At 48.6% G+C, this 19,145-nt stretch overlaps 1 protein-coding gene across 1 annotated transcript in view; it reads left to right on the forward strand.

Annotated features, from left to right (window-relative positions):
• The window catches only part of SIAH2 (siah E3 ubiquitin protein ligase 2), a gene marked incomplete at its 5' end in the record, with an annotated part of 22,276 nt that extends 8,787 nt beyond the window's left edge, over window positions 1-13,489 (forward strand). The window contains one exon of the mRNA XM_004708537.2: window positions 12,856-13,489. Within this exon, the coding sequence (XP_004708594.2) occupies window positions 12,856-13,413 (558 nt within the window). The remainder of the gene's footprint in view (window positions 1-12,855) is intronic.
• Window positions 13,490-19,145: the final 5,656 nt, after the last annotated feature.

Here is a 19,145-nt window from a genome sequence, read left to right on the forward strand (position 1 = left end):
CGCGTTGGTTGAGGTTGGCAACCCATTAAACTTTAGTGTAGCGGGTAGGCCTGCGCACTCCTCTGAGGGAGCCCTGTCGGCAGCATCCTGGAAGTGTTGGACTGCTGTCTGGAAGGTTGGAGGCAGTTCAAGCCCACCAGTTGCTCTGCAGGGACAGATAAGCTAGCTCTCTGCCCCTGTAGAGGTTCATCTCCTCGAAACCGTTACCTAGGCTTACTGGGTTGCAGTGGGTAGGTATGCTAGTCCAAGCCTTGATATCCCTGTCAGGTTAGCATTGGACTGCTAAATCACAAGATCAGCAGTTCAAACTCACCAGCCACTCTGTGGGGAAAAGATGAATCTTTCTACTCCAGTGTCAATTTACAGCCACAGAAACCCTGTGGGACAGCTCTGCACTTTGTGTTGTAGGATCGCTCTGAGTTGGAATCGATGGGTGGCCATCATTTGTGTTTGGTGCACAAACGTGGTGTCTTTGGGTCACTCAGTCCCCCATTTTAACCTCTTACCCTAACACTGCCAGAGCTGAGCTAAGCCTCCTGAGTCCAGATCCCCACTCTGTCCCCATCATGACTGGCTGGCAACTGCAAGGCTCAGTGTCCCCCCAGCTTAACAGGGTGCTGATCGGGTCACTGTGAGGATCACCTGCAGAATCATGCACCCCAAGGGCCCAGCGTAGTCCCAGCACAGTGCAGACTAAACCTGTTTAGTGTGCCATTAGATAGCGGTGGAACAAGGCAAATTGGTCAGTCAGAGACCAAATCCAAGCATACCCATTTGTAAGAAAAGATACACTTGTCCTTCTTTCCCATGGCTTCTCTCCCTGAGCTTCTCTTTCCTATACCTACTAATCCTGTAGGGTCTCAGAACTGGGAAAGGTAGGTTTGGGTTGTCCTTTTTGATTGATGAGAATTTTCTGTCACCCCTTTACTGTTTTCAGACATTAAAGACTGGTTAGAGTAAGCAACTTTTTTTTAAATACATGTTTTTGTTTCTTTAATTCTGATAAATATTGGAAAATATAAATGCATATTTATAGCACTACAGGTTCGGCACTTGGCTTTTAACCTCAAAGTCAGCAGTTCAAACTTACTAGCCTCTCCATAGGAGAAAGAAAAGGCAGCCCGCCCCCATCGATATTTACAGGCTCGGAAACCCTTTGGAGCTGATCCACTCCATCCAGTAGGGTTGCTATGGGTCAGAACTGATTATAATTGCACCACCTATAAATGACTACGCTACCATTTTTGCATGTACCCTTCCAAACTGGCCTCTGTACTCCTGGAGGTTTTCCAAAATGAGGTGAGAACCTTTTGCACATGCTGTTTTATAAAGTGTTTGTCATCATTGTTCATCTAGTGATCTCTTTTCACATGCATAAATATAATCTTTAAGGTCATTTATTAACTAGTTGGGACTTAATACTTATATTATTCCATATTTCAGTCACATCAAGTAGAATTGTACAATTGCTACCACAGCCAGTTTCCAAACAATCTTTTTCTACTTGTGCTTCATGACATTGTCTCCCTTTTACCCCACTACCACGACTGTACCCCCCCCCCCCCGGTCATTTTTAATCACTGCATAATAATCCTGCAAGCCCATGAAGTTGGGGGTGGGGGGGTGGGTAAAGGGCATATGCAAAATTCGAATGCTTTTGTTAGTTGTTAGATGCCGGTAAGTCAACCTCAACTCCCAGCACCCTGGTGCACAGTGGAATGAACCGTGGACCAGTCCTGCACCGTCCTCACACTTGTTCTTCCGCTGGAGCTCATTGTTGCCGCTACTGCGTCAGTCCATCTTGTCAGGTCTTCCTCCTCTTCCATGTCCTTTTCCTGGACCACGTGTGATGCCCTTCTGGAACGGCCCTCTCCTTGTAGCATGTCCAAGGATGTAAGACGAAGTCTTGCTGTCCTTGCTTGCTCCCTTGCAGTCACGACCTCCTGGAACTAACTGTTTCTACCCAGCAGCACCAGTCCTGGGTGCTGTGACCCTTTGGGTTTCTGAATGCCACTCCTGCTTTTGTTCCCTGGCCTAGCCGCAGACCAGGGTTGGTTGGACTTTAGAACCCACTAACTTTGAATCCCACCCACCTTGGCCTTGGACTCTCTGGCAGCCCCAGGCCATCTGCCTCCAGATCTTTTCCCTGCACTGTCACCTGTTTGCCAGCCAGCTCTTTGCTTTAGGCACTAGCTGGCAAAGGGCACTGACTCTCTGGCCGCTCCCATCTGACCCTGTCTGGTGGTGGAGGCAGGTGGACCCTAGAGCAGTGCAGAGGCTTTCTCCCCTGGTCAGGAGAGCCCCGCAGTGGTGCTGCCGGAGCGGCCATTTGCAGGATGAGTAGCAGTTTGTCGTAGTGCAGTGAGGTGGGGAAGCCAGGGGAATTCCTTGTAGAGAGGAGTGCTGGTTTTGTTTTGGGTGCTGGACTTAGGTGTATTGCTTCATGTTCACCTCCTGATTACCTTGAAAAGTAGGTAGGGCGAGGTTAGTCTCCCTTGCAAAGATATTTGCCGAAGGTCATACGATTTCTGAATCTGGGGAACAGAAATGCCAGTCTGGGCCTGGCAATGACAATACAGTGGCTTTTTCACCACAGCTGCCTGCCCTGCCAGCTACCCTCTCCCCACCGAGTGGAGGGGTGGAGGCGCAGAATCTCCCACCCCAGGCTCAGGCGGGTCCCCTGGAGAGAGAAGGCAACTGTGCCAGAGGGACCTCTTGCCAGTGTTGCCAGATAAAAAGTATGATGCCCGAGTAAGTCTGAATTTTAAAGGAGCAACAGATTTTATAAGTCTACCCCAAATATTACTTGGAGACATTCTGTATTTCTGTTTGTTCAATCTGGCAACCCTCCACTTCTGCTAAATTCCGTAGCTTTGGTGAAGAAATGCAGACAGCGGCAGTAAGTAGCAGTGTGTGGCCGGTTGGGGGTTGAGTTAGGGTGATGAGGGAGGTGGGGGCCTGGCATGGAGGGGTAAGGTGGGCAAGGTGCTGGTAGCAGAGCCCGAGGCCTTGTGACTCCACCTCGTCCTTTGAGATGCCTGTGTTTGTTGGAACTTGCACTCTGAGGGGACCTGACAAAACTGGTTCTCCAAGACAGTGTGTGGCCGCTGCTCATTCCAGCTAGGGTCAGATGAAAAGCATGCCTGGTTAGAAGTCAACTTTTGTTTAAGCTTCCTGGGATGAAAAAGAAACCCCAGCCAGCCCAGTGAGTTTTTATAAGGCCAGGTGCTCCTCCCCCGTAGCAGGATGTTCTCCGATTTCTGCGATAATATTCCTCCCCTATGGTAGAGACAGCTAGCTGAGGCATGCTACTGGTCAGCTTTCTCTTAGGCACAGCAGTAGTTTTTGAGCCCGTGACTCAGATTTGAATGCCCGAGCTTGTAAAGTGAATTGTCGCAGCCTCACTATTTGTGCAAGTTCTGATAATATTCAAAATTATTATTATATACCTTTATGTAGTATATTAATGTATAATAATCACTGAGTAATATTGTCTCATATGACTGTAAAACTGAAAATCAAAAAGACGCAAATCCCTTGCCATCAAGATGAGATTTACTCCTCCGGATCCGGTAGGGCAGAGTAGAACTGCCCCAGAGGGCTTCCAGGGTTGTAGATCTTTACAGAAGCAAACGCCCCAGTTTCTCCCTCAGAACGCCAGGTGAGGTCAGAGGTCGAGCCTTCAGTTAGCAGCCAAGCACTTAACTACTGCACCATCCGGCCCGCTAACACTGTTACTGCACTATTTATGGGTTGACGTGACCTTTTTTGCACTAACTCATAGTCCAGGTGACGACTTTGTCATTTCACTTGAGTGAAGATAAGGTTCTGAGAGGAAGGAGGCTGGACCGCTGCAGACTGAGTGTGACGGTTAAGGCACAGACGTACTTCAGCTGGCCCTGTAGCCCGAGCCACAATGTGATAGCTAGAAGGAGCGTGTGCTCACCCACTGGTAATAATAGTCGGAGGGTGCCTCGCAGGCACTTTTGTAGACACACGCAAAGGTGACATGATGGATTCAAGGTCACACAGGACACAAGAGTACTTGAGTTCTAATCATAGCTCCTCTAACAGTGGTAGTCAACACACACCAGAGCTAAAGGGCCCTCCAGCCTTCAAAACGGACACCAGGGCTGCTGTTTCCCGATCTGGGTGAGGGTTCAGAAGAGCTTATAAATTCCGCCCCGAGTGTAGATGAAACATCTCTAGCCACATTACAAAGTAAACCCATAGGACTCAAGTCTGAGATTAAAGTACACATTTTTGTCCTTATTTTGTTCTTATGAGATTAAAGTACACATTTTGTCCTTATTTAGTCTCAAATTTTTTAATCGTAAATTTCACAGGGAGGCCTGAATTAAAATCAGCACAGTGGGACAGACAGCAACAACCCATCTCCTGCAGATCAACCAAGTAACAGTTACTCAAAGTAGGGCAACAAATGAGGAGACCAGAGACCAATCAATACAGCCACAGATTACCTGGGAAATGACAGCAGTCTTTCAGTGACTTTTGAGCAAATAAACATTTTTAAATCACAAAGGAGTTTTCTTCAAAGTCCTTTTAAAAGTGGATTGTTCTTCTTTCTTTACTAAATGCTTCTTTGACCAGTCTGACTGTATTGTTAGAGACTTTGAGTCCCTCCACAAAGGCAGTTCTGGGGATTAAAATGGAAGCTTAGCTGGTTAAATTTTACCATCATGTGACTGCACTAGATTTGGCTGCCCTATCCATCTGAGCAATTCGAGAGAATATTGAGGAAATACAGACTTCAGCCAATAAACCCAAAACAGCAAACCCCCTGCTGTCAAGAGCATATGCCTGCAGTGAACTGTGCAGCCTGAATTCGTCCTGCCAACTGAACTGCCCCTGTGGCACAGTTGTTAAGTATTACGTTGCTAATGGAAGGTTGGCAGTTCAAATCCACCAGACACTGAAGGAGAAAGTTGTGGGAATCTACATCTGTAAGATTCCCACCTCCCTGCACACACACATCAAACCTGCCATCTTCAAGTTCAGTAGTTGAATACATGAATATATGTGGATGATGAAACTAAATCTTTATGCAAGCAAACTTCCACATCTTTTCTCAGAACCACTGGTGGGTTCAGAGTGACACACTCTCGGTTAGCTGCTGAGTGTTCTAAGCACTATCCCACCAGGACTTGTGGCTGTAACGATGGCACCCTTGGAAGCCCCGTGGGCAGGTCTGCTCTGAGCACGAAGTGACTGAAAGGCAACAGTAGTTGTTTCTCAGTGATGGTTCTGATTCTATTCTGGATTTGCTCTGGTGACTTTCATGCTTGGGGTCCTCTTTCAGACAGAGGCTGGAATCAAATCCTAGTTTGTCTTGGATTTGCGAGGATGGGGGGACAAAACTTCAGTGGCCAAAGACTATACTTCAGGTTTGTCCAGCCTTAACCTTTTGAAAGACCAGAGGCGGTGAGAGGCATTGTCTTCTGTGGACATCAGAGAAGTGTGGGTGGTCACTCCAGCCATTCGTGTCTCCATGACAGTATTTTATTGGTTCCTTAAAATAGGCCCCAAGGGGGAGTGCGGAGTGGAGACCCAAAGACCATCTGTAGGCCACTGGACATCCCCTCACAGAACGGTCTCCGGGAGGAGACGAGCCAGGCAGGGTGTGATGTAGCAACGATGAAACATACAACTTTCCTCTAGTTCCTAAATGCTTCCTCCCCCCCCCATCATGATCCCAATTCTGTCTTACAAATCTGGCTGGACCAGAGGAGGTACACTGGTACAGACAGGAACGGTAAACACAGGGAATCCAGGGAGGATGATCCCTTCAGGACCAGTGGTGTGAGTGGCAATACTGGGAGGGTGGAGGGAGGGTGGGTTGGAAAGGGGGAACCGATTACTAGGATCTACATATAACCTCCTCCCTGGGGGATGGACAACAGAAAAGTGGGTGAAGGGAGACTTCGGACAGGCCAAGATATGACAAAATAATTTATAAATTATCAATGGTTCATGAGGGAGGGGGGGAGCGGGAAGGGAAGGGAAAAAATGAGCTGATGCCAGGGGCTTAGGTGGAGAGCACATGTTTTGAGAATGATGAGGGCAATGAATGTACAAGTGTGCTTTACACAATTGATGTATGTATGGATTGTGATGAGTTGTATGAGCCCCTAATAAAACGATTTTTTTTAAAAAGGCCCCAAGAGCCCCTGGTGAAAGTTATTAACTTGACTGCATTCACATGCAGATATGGAGTTAAAAGTGCATTCTTCTTTGTGTAAAACACTATCCCAATAACACCATTCAACTCTTTCTTGTAGCTGCTTTGAAACAATCAGAAATCTCCTTCCTACAAAGGGATATATAAGGATAGCTCAGCCAGACTATTTAATATGCTCTCTTTTAATATGATTTTAAACTTTTAAGAGTTACAATAATAGTACAAAAATTTCCCCCACCCAATCCAAAAGCCCACTGCCATTCAATTGATTGGCTCATGGTTCTTCTCTACAGGGTTTCTGAGCCTCATCTTTCTCCCAGAGTACAGCTTGTGGATTTGAGCCACCAACCTCTTGGTTATCAGCCCAACATTTACCTGACAGTGCTAATACTTAGCTTTATCCAGATGGACCACTTGTTCTCTTTTAGCCTCCTTTGATCACCACCTAGATTCTCTCCATATACTTCACTATTTGAATGCAAATTGCAGACATCCTGCTCCTCAGTGCATTTCTCCCAAAGACAAGGACATTTTCTTATATAACAAGGTGATAAACTCACTGTCACTGAGTAGATGCTATCTCATAGTGACACCTGTAGGACAAGGTAGCACCGCGCCTGTAAGTGTGCAACACTAACTCTTTACAGAATTAGAATCACCCTCTTTGTCCCGAGGAGCATCTGGTGCTTTCAAACCGTTGACCTTAAGGTAAGCTGCCCACTTTGTGGCCACTGCGCCCACCAGGGCTCCCTCTGATTATAATAAAATTGTCAAAACCAGGGACTTTTGACATACAGTAGGTACTATTATCTAATCCACAGTCCGTATTCAAGCATTAGCTGTTCGTCCAATCGTGTCCAATAGCAGATTTTGTTTCCCAGGCAGGAACCGTGCATTCCACCCAGCTGCCAATGGGCATTTTGTGGTCCCTGCAGCTTATATAAACTGAAGGACAACCCCGTTCCTCTGCACATTCCAAGACAAGGTCATTTCTTGGACTTGAGTCAACAGTTCTGAACATGCACAACAAAATAGCGATTGTGTTCTCTTCTGAGGCCCCAGTGCTCAGCAGATGTTTTGTTAATAAATCTCAGCTGTTTCCTAGGAGGTAAGTAGGCTGAGGCAGGTGCTTACCTCAGAGTCCCCAGTCAGGATCCACTTCTGTCGTGGGGCTAATGCCCCTTCTGTCGTAGTTCCTCACCAGAGCTTGGTGTAAATGGGTCTCAAATTGCATGACTCGAATTAGAGAGGTTAAATGACTTGTTCTAAGACAGGCACATGGTCCGTGCTTGACTTCCACTAGCACCCAGCTAAGGATTATTCCGTTTTTTTGCCTCGTGTCATAAACAAGTGGAATGTATCTGTTTATTTTGTAAATAGCAGGTGTCTGTCTATGACTGTATTTCTGACATACCGTGTGTCTGTGTGAGCGAAGGGGTTCTCTGTAGAAGAAAAGCCCTGCCTAAATTCCAACTTAAACACAGCCTTCAAAGCCAGGCCCAGAAGAATTGGCCCTAATTGCCACCTTCTGCAAAGACTTAAAAACGAGGCAGTAGGTCACACAGTGCTTTTCATGGCAGAACACGTCTCGCAAGATGTTTGAGCCATTGCGAGATGAAGACTTTTCGAGGAGAACGTCCCTGCAACGTTTCTTTGTCTCATCCTGCCGGGCCATCTTTCTTCCATCATTCCCCTTTAGCTTTGGGCTTTTGTGGTTTCTCTCCGCCCCCCCCCCCCCCCCATCAACCCCCCCTTCAGTGAAGTGCAACTTAAAACACACACCCCCAGGGGAACGAGCAGCCACTTCCCCAAGGAAACATCTTTTATAGCTGTGCATGAGTCCCACGGCACAGTCCTCGGAAGACCGACAGGCGCTTTCTCTCGGTAACAAGTACAGGCCGTCGTTTGAAGTAGAGCTCCTTCCAGCCCAGACACAGGCATCCTCTGACCCCTTCCGACATCCATTTGCTGGGCAAGCCGTGGCCAGAGAGTGGCCATGAAAACCCCAGGAGTCCTTGAGAGATGCCAGCAAGGCTGGGCGGGTCTAATTACTGGGCTGCTTATTTGTGAGGTGAAGCTGCCCTGTTCCTTAGGGAGAGGCGTTCTCAGGGCTGTTTTTCTCCTTCCTTACAAATCAAGAAGTTAATATTAGAATGTGCCTCATAAAGCCCATGTCTTGGGCTCTGGTGGTTGTGTGTGCTGGCTTGGGGGAGGCAGCGTGGAGGCAGCTGTCGGTTCTTCTGTATCTTGCTTCTTTGGCTGGCTCTTAGGCTGCTGTGTGGTGGGAGAAGGCTCCTGGAGTGGCACGGAGGTGCCTCCATGACTGGTCTATCAAATGGGTAGAAGCAGCTCCCGAGGTTACTGCTGTGTCTTGCAAGCCTTCCAGTTCTAATGGTGTGTGCCTGGCACTCCGCTCCTGCGCTGCATCGTCCCCATTGGGCTGGAACAGACCCTCCGGCCTGCGGGCTGGTGTGAGCCCCTCATCAGAGTTGTTCCTGCAACTGCCCCGGGACCAGGTTTTGTTGTCCGTCTAAATCCAAACTCAAACGCTGCCATCGAGTTGATTCCAACTTACAGGCCCTACAGGACAGCAGAGCTGCCTCGGTGGGTTTCAGGGTTGTAAATCTTTACACAAGCAGAAAGCCTCGTCTTCCTCCCAAGGAGCAGCTGGTGAGTCTAAGTGTGTGGTCTTCAAAGAGGCGCAATCCCACCCCCAGGGGCCATTTGACTGAGTCAACTGTGGGCCCACTAACTGACGGGTGGGCAGTTGGAACCTGCCAGCCAGCAGTCCAGCCCCCAAAGCTGTGGCCATCTGCTCCCATAAAGATAGACGACCGTGGTGGCCCCATCAGGCAGTTCTGCTCTGGTGAGCTGGGTTGGAGTGGACTCGCCGGCAGTGGTTGCATTTTGGGAGGCAGATCTGGTTGACACACATGGGCGGGGCATAAGGACGCCACTGCTGGTCTCGGGCAGAGTGCAGTGTGCTGCTGAGCACCCCGGAGTGCACAGCACAGAGCTCGCTGGTTGACGGTGGCCTGGACATAAAGGGTCTGACGGAGTCTGGAGCTGTCTTTGGTCTTTAGGCGTGACCCTGTACTGCTCCCTCCAGGGGAGTCCCAGGGTGGTGCCTGTACGCACGCACTGGATTACTAACCCAGAGGCTGGTGCTTCAGACCCACAGCAGTTCCCCAGAGGAAAAGTCTGGGACTCCACCTCCAAAAGATCACAGCCTTGAAGACCTAAAGGGGTTCTGTCCGTGACCATGGACCCAGCAGCAAGTGGTGGGGGGTGGGCTATGGTTGGTTCCCTCCATTCACTCTGTGGGGTAGTACCAAACAAAACTACCCCTTCCACAGTCTCTCTCTCCTCCAATAACTGTGCTGAACATGCCTCTCCTCCCCTCACCCTGTTCCTGCCTTGAAATCACCTCTCCGCCTCCTCATTCTCCTTTGCATCTATGGTCCTCTTGTATTTGTGCTTTTTAGAGTTGGAGCTTTCCAAGAAAACACCAGCTGGGGGGGCTCGGGAAATTTGCGTTTGCTGCTAGAGACAGTTTGACGGCTGTTTCAGTTTACAGTGTCCTCACCCCAAGTCCTCACTATGGTCCCTGGAGGAAAGCTTTGATTTAGGCAACAAGAAAGCCCCGTGTGGTCTGTCAGTCCAGAATAATACCACGACCATCAGATGTGAGCCATTAGAATCACCTGGGGATCTTAATACAATGCAGATCCTAATTCCGTATGTCCCCGGTGGCAGTGCAGATTCTCAGCAGGAGGTAGAAGCCCTGGTTCAAATGAGAGCTTTTCTTTTTGGAGGTCGTCCATAATCCAGTTGTCATCAAAGTGGCACCAGTGGTCATGAAAACACCCTTATCCGTGAATGCTTAGAAGGAGCCCTGGTTATGCATACTGTTGCTAACATCAGGGTCAGCTGTGCCAAGCCTTGCTTTAAGATGCACTTTGCGAGAGAGAGGAGGCTTTCTACTCCTACATACAGTGACAGTGTCAGAATCCACGGAGGAAGTGCTACCCTGCCCTGTAGGGTCACTGTGAATCGGAGTCACTCAATGGCAGAGGTTTTTTTGAGAAAGTTCAACTTGTTTAGAAAAAGCAGACTAAGTACCCACGGCTGTCATAAATCTTTTTCCATAAGGGCCTTGTCCACATAGATGCTAATAACACCTTTTCTATTTGTGTAGTTAGGGAGGCCCCCTCCCCCCTTGTCTATATTTGTATGGAAGGAAGAATTGAATGTGTGATTTGTAAAGCAGCAAATATTTCAGATTATAAATATTCCTGCTTGAGTTACCCAAGGAAAGAAGTTCTAACATTGTTGCTGGCTGATAAATATTTGTTGTAAATTTTGAACTTGTGACCGTGGTTTGGGACTTTGGGTGGGGGAAGAGGGACAGATGGTACTTTTGTGTGCACCATTTGCCAAAGTTCATGTTGTTCCTGGGTTTATTCTTAGACAGCGACGGTGAACAGCTTATTCTGAAACATCTTTACCCAAATAATGAGGGTCTATGTCAGTCAGAGATTCTGCCAAGTTCAGGGCTAATTCTTGCTATTTTTACTCTGAGTGCACACGAGTGCGTGCAGGCATGTTTGTTTTTAAACTCTGGGGAGTGGGGGGTTGTAAAGCCTCACCCCGAACCTCCAAAAGCTCCTTATTCCTAGCCACACCCTAAGTTAAAACCAGTTGAGAGGGATTTTTCTTTTAGGATCTGACAACTGGAAGTGTAAATACATATGGATAAACACATTTGCTTTTCCTGCTGATTAAGTTTCTTTACACTCAGGTTTTTAAAAAATAGTCTATGGTTTACAAAGGTGAATAAGCAAATCCTATGGGCAAAGTAAAAACATGAAAATATTCCTGCCAGTTTCTGTTGAAGGGTCTAATCTGCTTTGGGGGGGGTGGGGAGCACGTCGAGTTCCTTTCTTTCCTTAAACCATCCTTCTCGCCAAGCTTAGGGAAGACTAATCTCCCTAAGAGTGGATGCTGTCGTGCTTGCTTCTGTGTTCCCTCAGGAACTCCAGCCGCGCCTTGGAATAGAGCAGGAACTCGGTATCTGCTTGTTGGTGGGGACTAGCTCCTCTGTAAAGATTCAAATGTGGCCTGCCTGTGCTTTACAGGGATTGATCCCCAGACACAGGGTAGGGGGAAGTAAAAACAGTTCTTTAGCACCTAGACAGTGCCTTAGAAAAATAACCTGGCCCTGCCCTTCCTGGGTGCCTCTTTGTCTTGATGGGCTGGGCTGGGAATCCAGGTAGGATGCACCAGTTTACCTGCCAGCCAGTCTGTGCTCAGCTGGTGGGAGGCTGAACAACTAGTTTCAACCGAAAAGGTGATTCAGGATCCCCAATTCTTTACAAGACGACATCAGAGAAACCCAGGCAGGGGTCTGCTTGTGGACCAGTTCCCCATCTGGTGTCCAGGAATTAACCCTGTCATTTTCAGGAGAGCTGGAAGCAGACATTTGATTTCTTACAATGTGGTCTTTTTCCGTGGTGTGGTTTATGCCATCCCCGGTGCAAGGGAGAAATAGGTGGTCGGGTTTTTTTAAGGCATTGTTTGAGGAACAGACGGACCATCTCAGAAAGTCTGTCCAGGAGAAGAACCCACTGTAGTTCCCCACCCTTCTGGGCGTCATCAGGACCTGACAAACCTGGTTATGAAGAGCTATGCCCCTGACTTGAGGAAGTGGTCTGGGAACAGCTCAGTGAGCTCAAAGAGGCTTCAGTCCTTCTCATGAAAACGTCCACAGTCCTTTAAACCAAGGAGCCCTGGTGGCTTAGTGATTACGCGCTGGGCTGCTACCTGCAGAGTCAGCAGTTTGAAACCACCAGTAGGTCCTTGTGAGAAAAATGAGACTCTCTACTCCTGTAAGAGTGATAGCCTGGGAGATCCCGAGGAGCAGGCCTACCTTGTCCATTAGAGTGGTCGTGAGTCAGAACCACGCCCTTTAGACCTGGACAGCCTGTGTGCTGGTTCTAGACGACAGGCAGTCTTCAGAGTTACTCCGTCGGCTCAGAGAGGTGATTTCTTTCTACCCAAAAGGTGTCTTGTCCTTAGGGAAGGTTCAGAGGGCAAGAAGGCCAGGTGATATTCCCACCACATGAGGGCTCTCCGGCGCCCCATGCCCTGGGCTGGTTGGTCCAACAAGGTACAAAGGGGCAGGCTTCTCCACCGCTGGTTGAGCCAGGAGTCAGACGGGAGTAACAAAGAGATAGCGCTTCTCAAAACTCTGCAGAAGAAAACTAGTCTGAAAATAACCCGACCCAACCCCAAGCAATTAAAAAAAAAACACTTTTTAAGTGGATTCACAGAAAATAAAGGTGAAGGGCAGGTTATCGTACAGGACTTTTTTGTGTGTGACAAGATTATATATAGTAAGAAACTATTAGTTCTGGTGTCTTTTACATGGTTGGAATGGGGAGTGTGCAGTAAGTACACTTCTGGATAAGGGTTACGGATGTGCCCCTGGTTTCATGCATTAGCGCACTTCAGCCTTACCTAACTCACATGAGCAAAAGTCCTGAACTGAGGATATCGTTTATGCCCCAGACGCCTGGTGAGTAGGCACGCACTCTTCGGAGGCAGGCACCGTCAGCATGCTGAGGAGGCCAATGTCTTTCTTTCCGTCTTTGCAGTACGCGACCACCGGCTGCTCGCTGACCCTGCACCACACAGAGAAGCCAGAGCACGAGGACGTCTGTGAATACCGTCCCTATTCCTGCCCTTGCCCGGGGGCCTCCTGCAAGTGGCAGGGCTCCCTGGAAGCCGTGATGTCTCACCTCATGCACGCCCACAAGAGTATCACCACCCTTCAGGGAGAAGACATCGTCTTTTTGGCGACAGACATTAACCTGCCGGGGGCTGTCGACTGGGTGATGATGCAGTCGTGTTTTGGCCACCACTTTATGCTGGTGCTGGAGAAGCAAGAGAAGTATGAAGGCCACCAGCAGTTCTTCGCCATTGTCCTGCTCATTGGTACCCGCAAGCAGGCAGAGAACTTTGCTTACAGACTGGAGTTGAACGGGAACCGCCGGAGACTGACGTGGGAGGCCACGCCCCGGTCCATTCACGACGGCGTGGCCTCGGCCATCATGAACAGCGACTGCCTGGTTTTTGACACAGCCATAGCACATCTTTTTGCAGACAATGGGAACCTTGGTATAAATGTGACTATTTCTACATGTTGTCCTTGATCCATCATGTGGAGTCCATAAATTTGTGGGCATAGTGTTCTATGTTTAATAAAGGTTTTTATAGATGTTTTGTTCACTATGTCTTCACAAAGTCAATCAAGGTCGATACTTGCCCCGTGTTCTGCTAAATCAGCAGCTTCCCGTCTCGTCTCGTACATAGACCCAGAGCCATTGCCATCAAGTCCGTCTGACTCCCAGCCCTCTGACCCACCAGCTGCTCTGCTGGGAGAAGATGAGGCCGTCGGCTTCCACAAAGGCCACAGCCTGAGGCACGCACCCTATGGTGCAGCACACCCTATGGTGCAGCACACCCTATGGTGCAGCACGCCAAGGTCCCACAGGGTCATTGTGAGTCTCGTGCACTCCCCTTCACCTGCATCAACCTAACGTTTCATTAACTGGGATGATTGGAGGCTACAGACTGATATAAAACAAATTATATTACAAATTGAATGTCTCGTGCTGGCAGGTTGCTCCTATTACCTGCAGACCAGCTAACAGGAGCAGTGTGAGGCTCCTCCTGGCCGGCCTGCCTTGCTCGGTCCCCTCAACGAGGACAAAAGCACAGTGTCTGTCAGCCAGCTTCTAGCTTATTTGGGGTGGGGTGGGTAAGAGTTACTTTAATGTGGTTCAAATGGTGATTCTCTAACTGGAAGATGACCAGTGTACATTGCCCGGAGTGCTCATCTATGTGAAGCAGATTTGTGGCGCCTGCGGATATATGGGATCCTCAGATGACTCGTTTCCACAGTAAGTTTTGAGAACTCCTGGGTTAAAGTGTGGGCAAGGTCCAAATTTTAAAGGTGCTATAATACTGCCCTCTACTGAGACTCTTTCTACTGCTTCACCCACACCCACCCCATAAATTAGCACTAAATACCCCCAATAACAACCTGAGAAGTGGTCACTCTTGTGTTTGGGGCAGACTGGAGGAAAAGGAGTCGTATGGTCAATGATAGTTCTCACGTAATTAGTAGCATGGATGACTTGTTTGCATGTGGTTTCCATCAGAAGCCCTCCTGGAGTGGAGATGGTGTGAAAAACTAGCTCAGTAGAGTTGGGGAAGCTTTAGAACAAGTGTCATATGCTTGCTATTTAAAGGCTTGTTTTTGATTTTTTTTCCCCACATTCACTAGTTTTTTAATAAATATTTTCCAAAACTTAGTTCTGTGCTTCATTTTCCTGTTTGAATAATATGTGATACATATTTATTGGGCACCTACTATGTGCAGGTGCATCAACATTTATCTCCGCTACCTTGGGGGTTGCTGCTCTGGGTTTTCACGTGAGAAAGCCACTACGTTGTCCACGGTCATGATTAGAATCAGTGGCGGCATGAGACCCAGGCTCACGTTGGTGAGCATTTGACTGCCAGCGGTGCTGTCATCTCCTCTGGGGGTGCTCTGACTGGCACAGCCAGTTCTGGCTGCGGAGAATCCCTCTTGCTTTGGAGAGCCCGGAAGAAGAGACCTGGTTGAGGCTAGTATCCAGAGGTGAGAGCCCGGCTGGTGTAGGGGATTACACGTGGGACCAATAACCACCAGGTCATCAGTTTGAAACCACCAGCCTCTTCTCTTGAGAAAGATGAGGCTCTCTACTCCCGTGAAGGATTTCCAGTCTTGGAAACCCACAGGGGCGGTTCTACTCTGTCCTGTGAGTTGAAATCGGCCAGATTGCAGTGAACTTGCGTTTGGAGCACCCATGGTGCCGAGTTTGACCCAAGGTAACCCTCTTTCTCAAACCCCAGCCCTAAACTCTCATGAGAATTCAGGGTGTCAACCCAAATGCTTTGTGGGTACTGATACCGGAAGGGTGGAGGGAAGGTGGGGCGGTAAGGGGGAACTGATTACAAGGATCTACATATAACCTCCTCTCTGGAGGTCGGTCAACAGAAAATGCGTGAAGGGAGATGTTGGACAGTAAGATATGACAAAATAATGACTTGTAAACTATCAAGGGTTCATGAGGGAGGGAGGAAAGGTGAGGAAGGGGGAAAAATGAGGAGCTGATGCCAGGGGCTCCAGTGGAAAGCAGATGTTTTGAGAATGATGATGGCAAAAAATGTGCAAATGTGCTTGACGATGGATGTATGGATTGTGATAAGCATTGTATGAGCCCCCAATAAAATGATTTAAAAAAACTCATGCCCCCCCCAATACAACGGGGGAGGCGCAGGCAGGAATGAGGTAATATAATTTTTTCTGCCCTACCTATGTCAGTAATCTAATTTGGTTAAAATATATCTAAAATTTGCAATTATTTTGGCCTACTGTCACATTTTCAGGGGGAAAAAAATTACTCTGCTGGTAATTAAAATTACTCCGTGGTATAAACCCATAGTTCTCCAAGGTAAAGTATACGTATCTGCTTTTACAGCCCAGATGGGTGGTTCCCATCAGGATGGTAGATTGAGTGTCTCTTTTGGCCTGAGTCATTCTAGAGAGAAAGGAGTTCTTAGATGCTGTAGAAATGACAACAGGGGCATCTGACCTCTAACTTCACAAGGAGGAATCAGAATCAAGATCAGCAGCTCAAGTCTGGACCTTCCGAGGGGAAGCTCAAGCATACCTCCTCTACTCCCCTGTGTGTTTACCTGTTCTCACACCCTCCGTCCTTCCCACAGAAATCGCTCCTCCTCTGCTGATTTTGGTCATCTGTTGCCATGGCTGCACTCAGCGGAGACCGCTCAGACCACACCCAGGATTGTAGCGTTCACCTAGGAAGTAAACAGTTGTAATTCAGGATCAGGAACAACCCAGGATACAGTTCTTTGGTCAAGACAGCCTCCTCGCAGCCAAGCCCGCGGGCAGTCCTCTCCAACCCTTAGCGTGTGAGCCCCCTTGAACAGCCCAGCCTCCGCGCTGCTCAGACAAGTGTTAGAAAGCTGCCAGTAAGAGCCCAGAGGCACCGCACTCCCCCAGGGAAACCTCCAGCATGAAGGCGCTGAGCTCTCTCACCAGGGATCGCATCCCTGCTATCGCTGCTGCACAATGTGGGCCGGGGAAGCCCACGGCCTGCCTCACACCAGACTCCTGGTTCTGCTGGCGCCTTTTCCCTGCTGCTGCCCACACTACATCATTTCCAGCGCTACAAAGTGTTGCGCATCTTGCTCTCTTCTTGGTTGTAGTGAGGGTTGCCCCCTTCACACTTGTAGGATGGCTTGTTGTAAGCATAGCGGGATGGCAAAATTGACCTAACCCCTTGTTTGGGGGCCCACAATGTGGACAGTGTGCATAGTTTCAAACCCACAGTGTGCCATGAACCTTATTTGCGTTATTAGCAAATTTTCCAATCCCCATGATGGGCCATAAGCACCTTATTTTCATAGTGCCACCCAAATATTGGATGGGAGTTAAAAAACCTCACCAGAAAAGCCAGATAAAAGTGATTCATCACTGCAAATACCTTGGAGGAAGTGTTAGTGGCTATTAATTCTGCATGGCAGGAACCCAAGTGTAGTAGTATTTATATCCTTTATTTTTCAATGTTCTTTAAAAACTAACCACACTTCAGGGGTTTCTACATTTCTGTAAGAGAAACTTCTCTTTGTTTCTCAGACTCCTTAAGATTAAGAGAGTGAACTCCTCCTGGTGAACTGTCCGTGGAAATCACAGGAAACCAGGGGACAGGACACGAAGCATCAACCACCTGGGGATTCTCCCGAGTGGAACCTCAGACTGTCTATACATCCAACTCAAGGTTGACCATGTGCCTGCTGTGGCACCGGAATCACACGACTCCTTTACGATGCCATCTCAAAATGTCTCGTCCGGAGGAAACTCCTTGTCCCTACCTTCAGTTCTTAAAGCTTACCGAGCAGCTCTGCTGTTAGTCACCCATGTGGTCATGGCTTCGCCCTTCGACTCATCTGATCCCAACTTGTGTAGTGTGTGCCATCTGAAGGTTTGTTCTCATTTCTGTGAGACAGCTGAGTGCTTCAATGTGTGAGTCACTCAGTCATCCTTTGTCTGAGATGTCTTAGGATCATTGAGGCCAGCATGTGTCTGTGGGTTTTGGCAGGGGAGGCATGCTCCAGCTACCGAAGTCCCCACCGTTTAAGGTGTGTTTGGGGTGGGGGTGGGGGTGGGGGGGAAACTACCTGGGCACAGAGACCAGTTTTGCTTGGTGGCCCCAGCTTGAGGCTTGTCATCTTGGACACTGATTGATGAGCCTCTGTTATGACATCCAACTACAATGTCACTGGCCTTTGGCCTAGAAGAAAGGGAGTCCAGATCCACGAAGGGAAGGGGTCTGTAGGTGATGCAGTAGGTTAACAAGCTTGACTGCTCTCCCAGACCGGAGGCTTTAATCCATTCACAGGTGCCTCAGGAAAAAAGCCTGTTGATCTCATTCCATGCGGGGGTGGGTGGAGGGGGGGGTGTTCCAATTAGTCATTGAAAACCCTCTGAAGCACACATCAGAACTGACTTTACGGCAAGGGGCTGCTACTTTTACAGAGGAGACCCCGCTGACCCCAAACCAGCCGGATTGTTAGAATATTGTGATGCCATCATGGTATCTCCTGTATTCAAATGAAAAGGGAAACATGTTCAAACGATTCAAACTACAAGCCAGCAACCAAGGCCAGTGAAGGGAATTCGTGCTCGATCTTAATCTACCAACTTCTCCCCGTCAACGCGACCACCCCCTGGCCTTGGAAGCTGGTCACTACCAGAGACGACGACTTCTCTGCTGCCCTCTCTCCCTTCACCAAGGCATTCTGCACACGGAGTCAGCCAGCTCTCTCAGAATGAGAATCAGATGATGCCACACACTCTCCGGTGCCCTCTTTGGTGAGACCCTATTCTGCAGCACTCTAGAGCCCTTTACAATTGCAGCTGAATATGAAATTAGTTTAACGTCTGGATGCCCTTGGGTAATAGAGACTGCGGCATTTTTATTCATTCCCCCATGTCCCCGGTACTAGGCACCAATTAATATCTGATTGGATACAGTTATATAGCAGATCGCTTCTGATAACTACCTAGGAGTGTTCAGCCATCTTCCGTGTCCCATGCTGCTTTTCTTGCCAACAATCACTAGCAAGTTGGTGAAGGGAGAAAGGGATCAGAAATGGGAAGACACCCTAACAATCTAGAGGAAGCGAAGTGCCACTGACCCTCCGCACAACCTGCTCCTGCGCCGTCTGCACAATTGTCACGACGCAGCCACTGTCAGTTCATCTCATTTTCTCTGACCCTTAATTCACTAGCATGATGTCCCTCTCCAGGGGCTAGTCTCTCCTGATAGTGTGTTCTAAGTACCTGAGACTTACGTCTCGCCATCTTCTCCTCTACGGGGCATTCTGGTTGGACAGTCTCCTGTAAGAGTTCTTGTGCGCCCAGCAGTCGGTGGTACTGTCAGTATCCATTGCTAGCACAATCACTCGAAGGGCATCCATTCTTCGGAGATGCTTCTTCACTGCCCAGCTTCCACATGCATAAAAGACTGATGAAAATCCCTTCGCTTGGGTCAAGTGCACCTTTGTCCTCAAAGGTACCTCTCCAACACTGTAAATAGATCTTGTGCCGCAGATCTGCCCAGTGCAGTTGTTTGATTTCCTGACTGCTGTTTCCCAAGCTCAGCACACAAGTGCTGGCCGGAAGGCTCCAGGTCTTGAGATTGTGTGTATCACCTGCCACGTAACACTCAGATGAACCGAGCAGACTCTGCTCTGTCTTTGAGGATGCAGAATGTGATCCCTTCCACCTTCAGAGAACGGGATTACAGAA

This window comes from Echinops telfairi, unplaced genomic scaffold (assembly GCF_000313985.2).
Source record: "Echinops telfairi isolate 266 unplaced genomic scaffold, ASM31398v2 ScPeMD7_4225;HRSCAF=4972, whole genome shotgun sequence".
Taxonomy (NCBI): domain Eukaryota; kingdom Metazoa; phylum Chordata; class Mammalia; order Afrosoricida; family Tenrecidae; genus Echinops; species Echinops telfairi.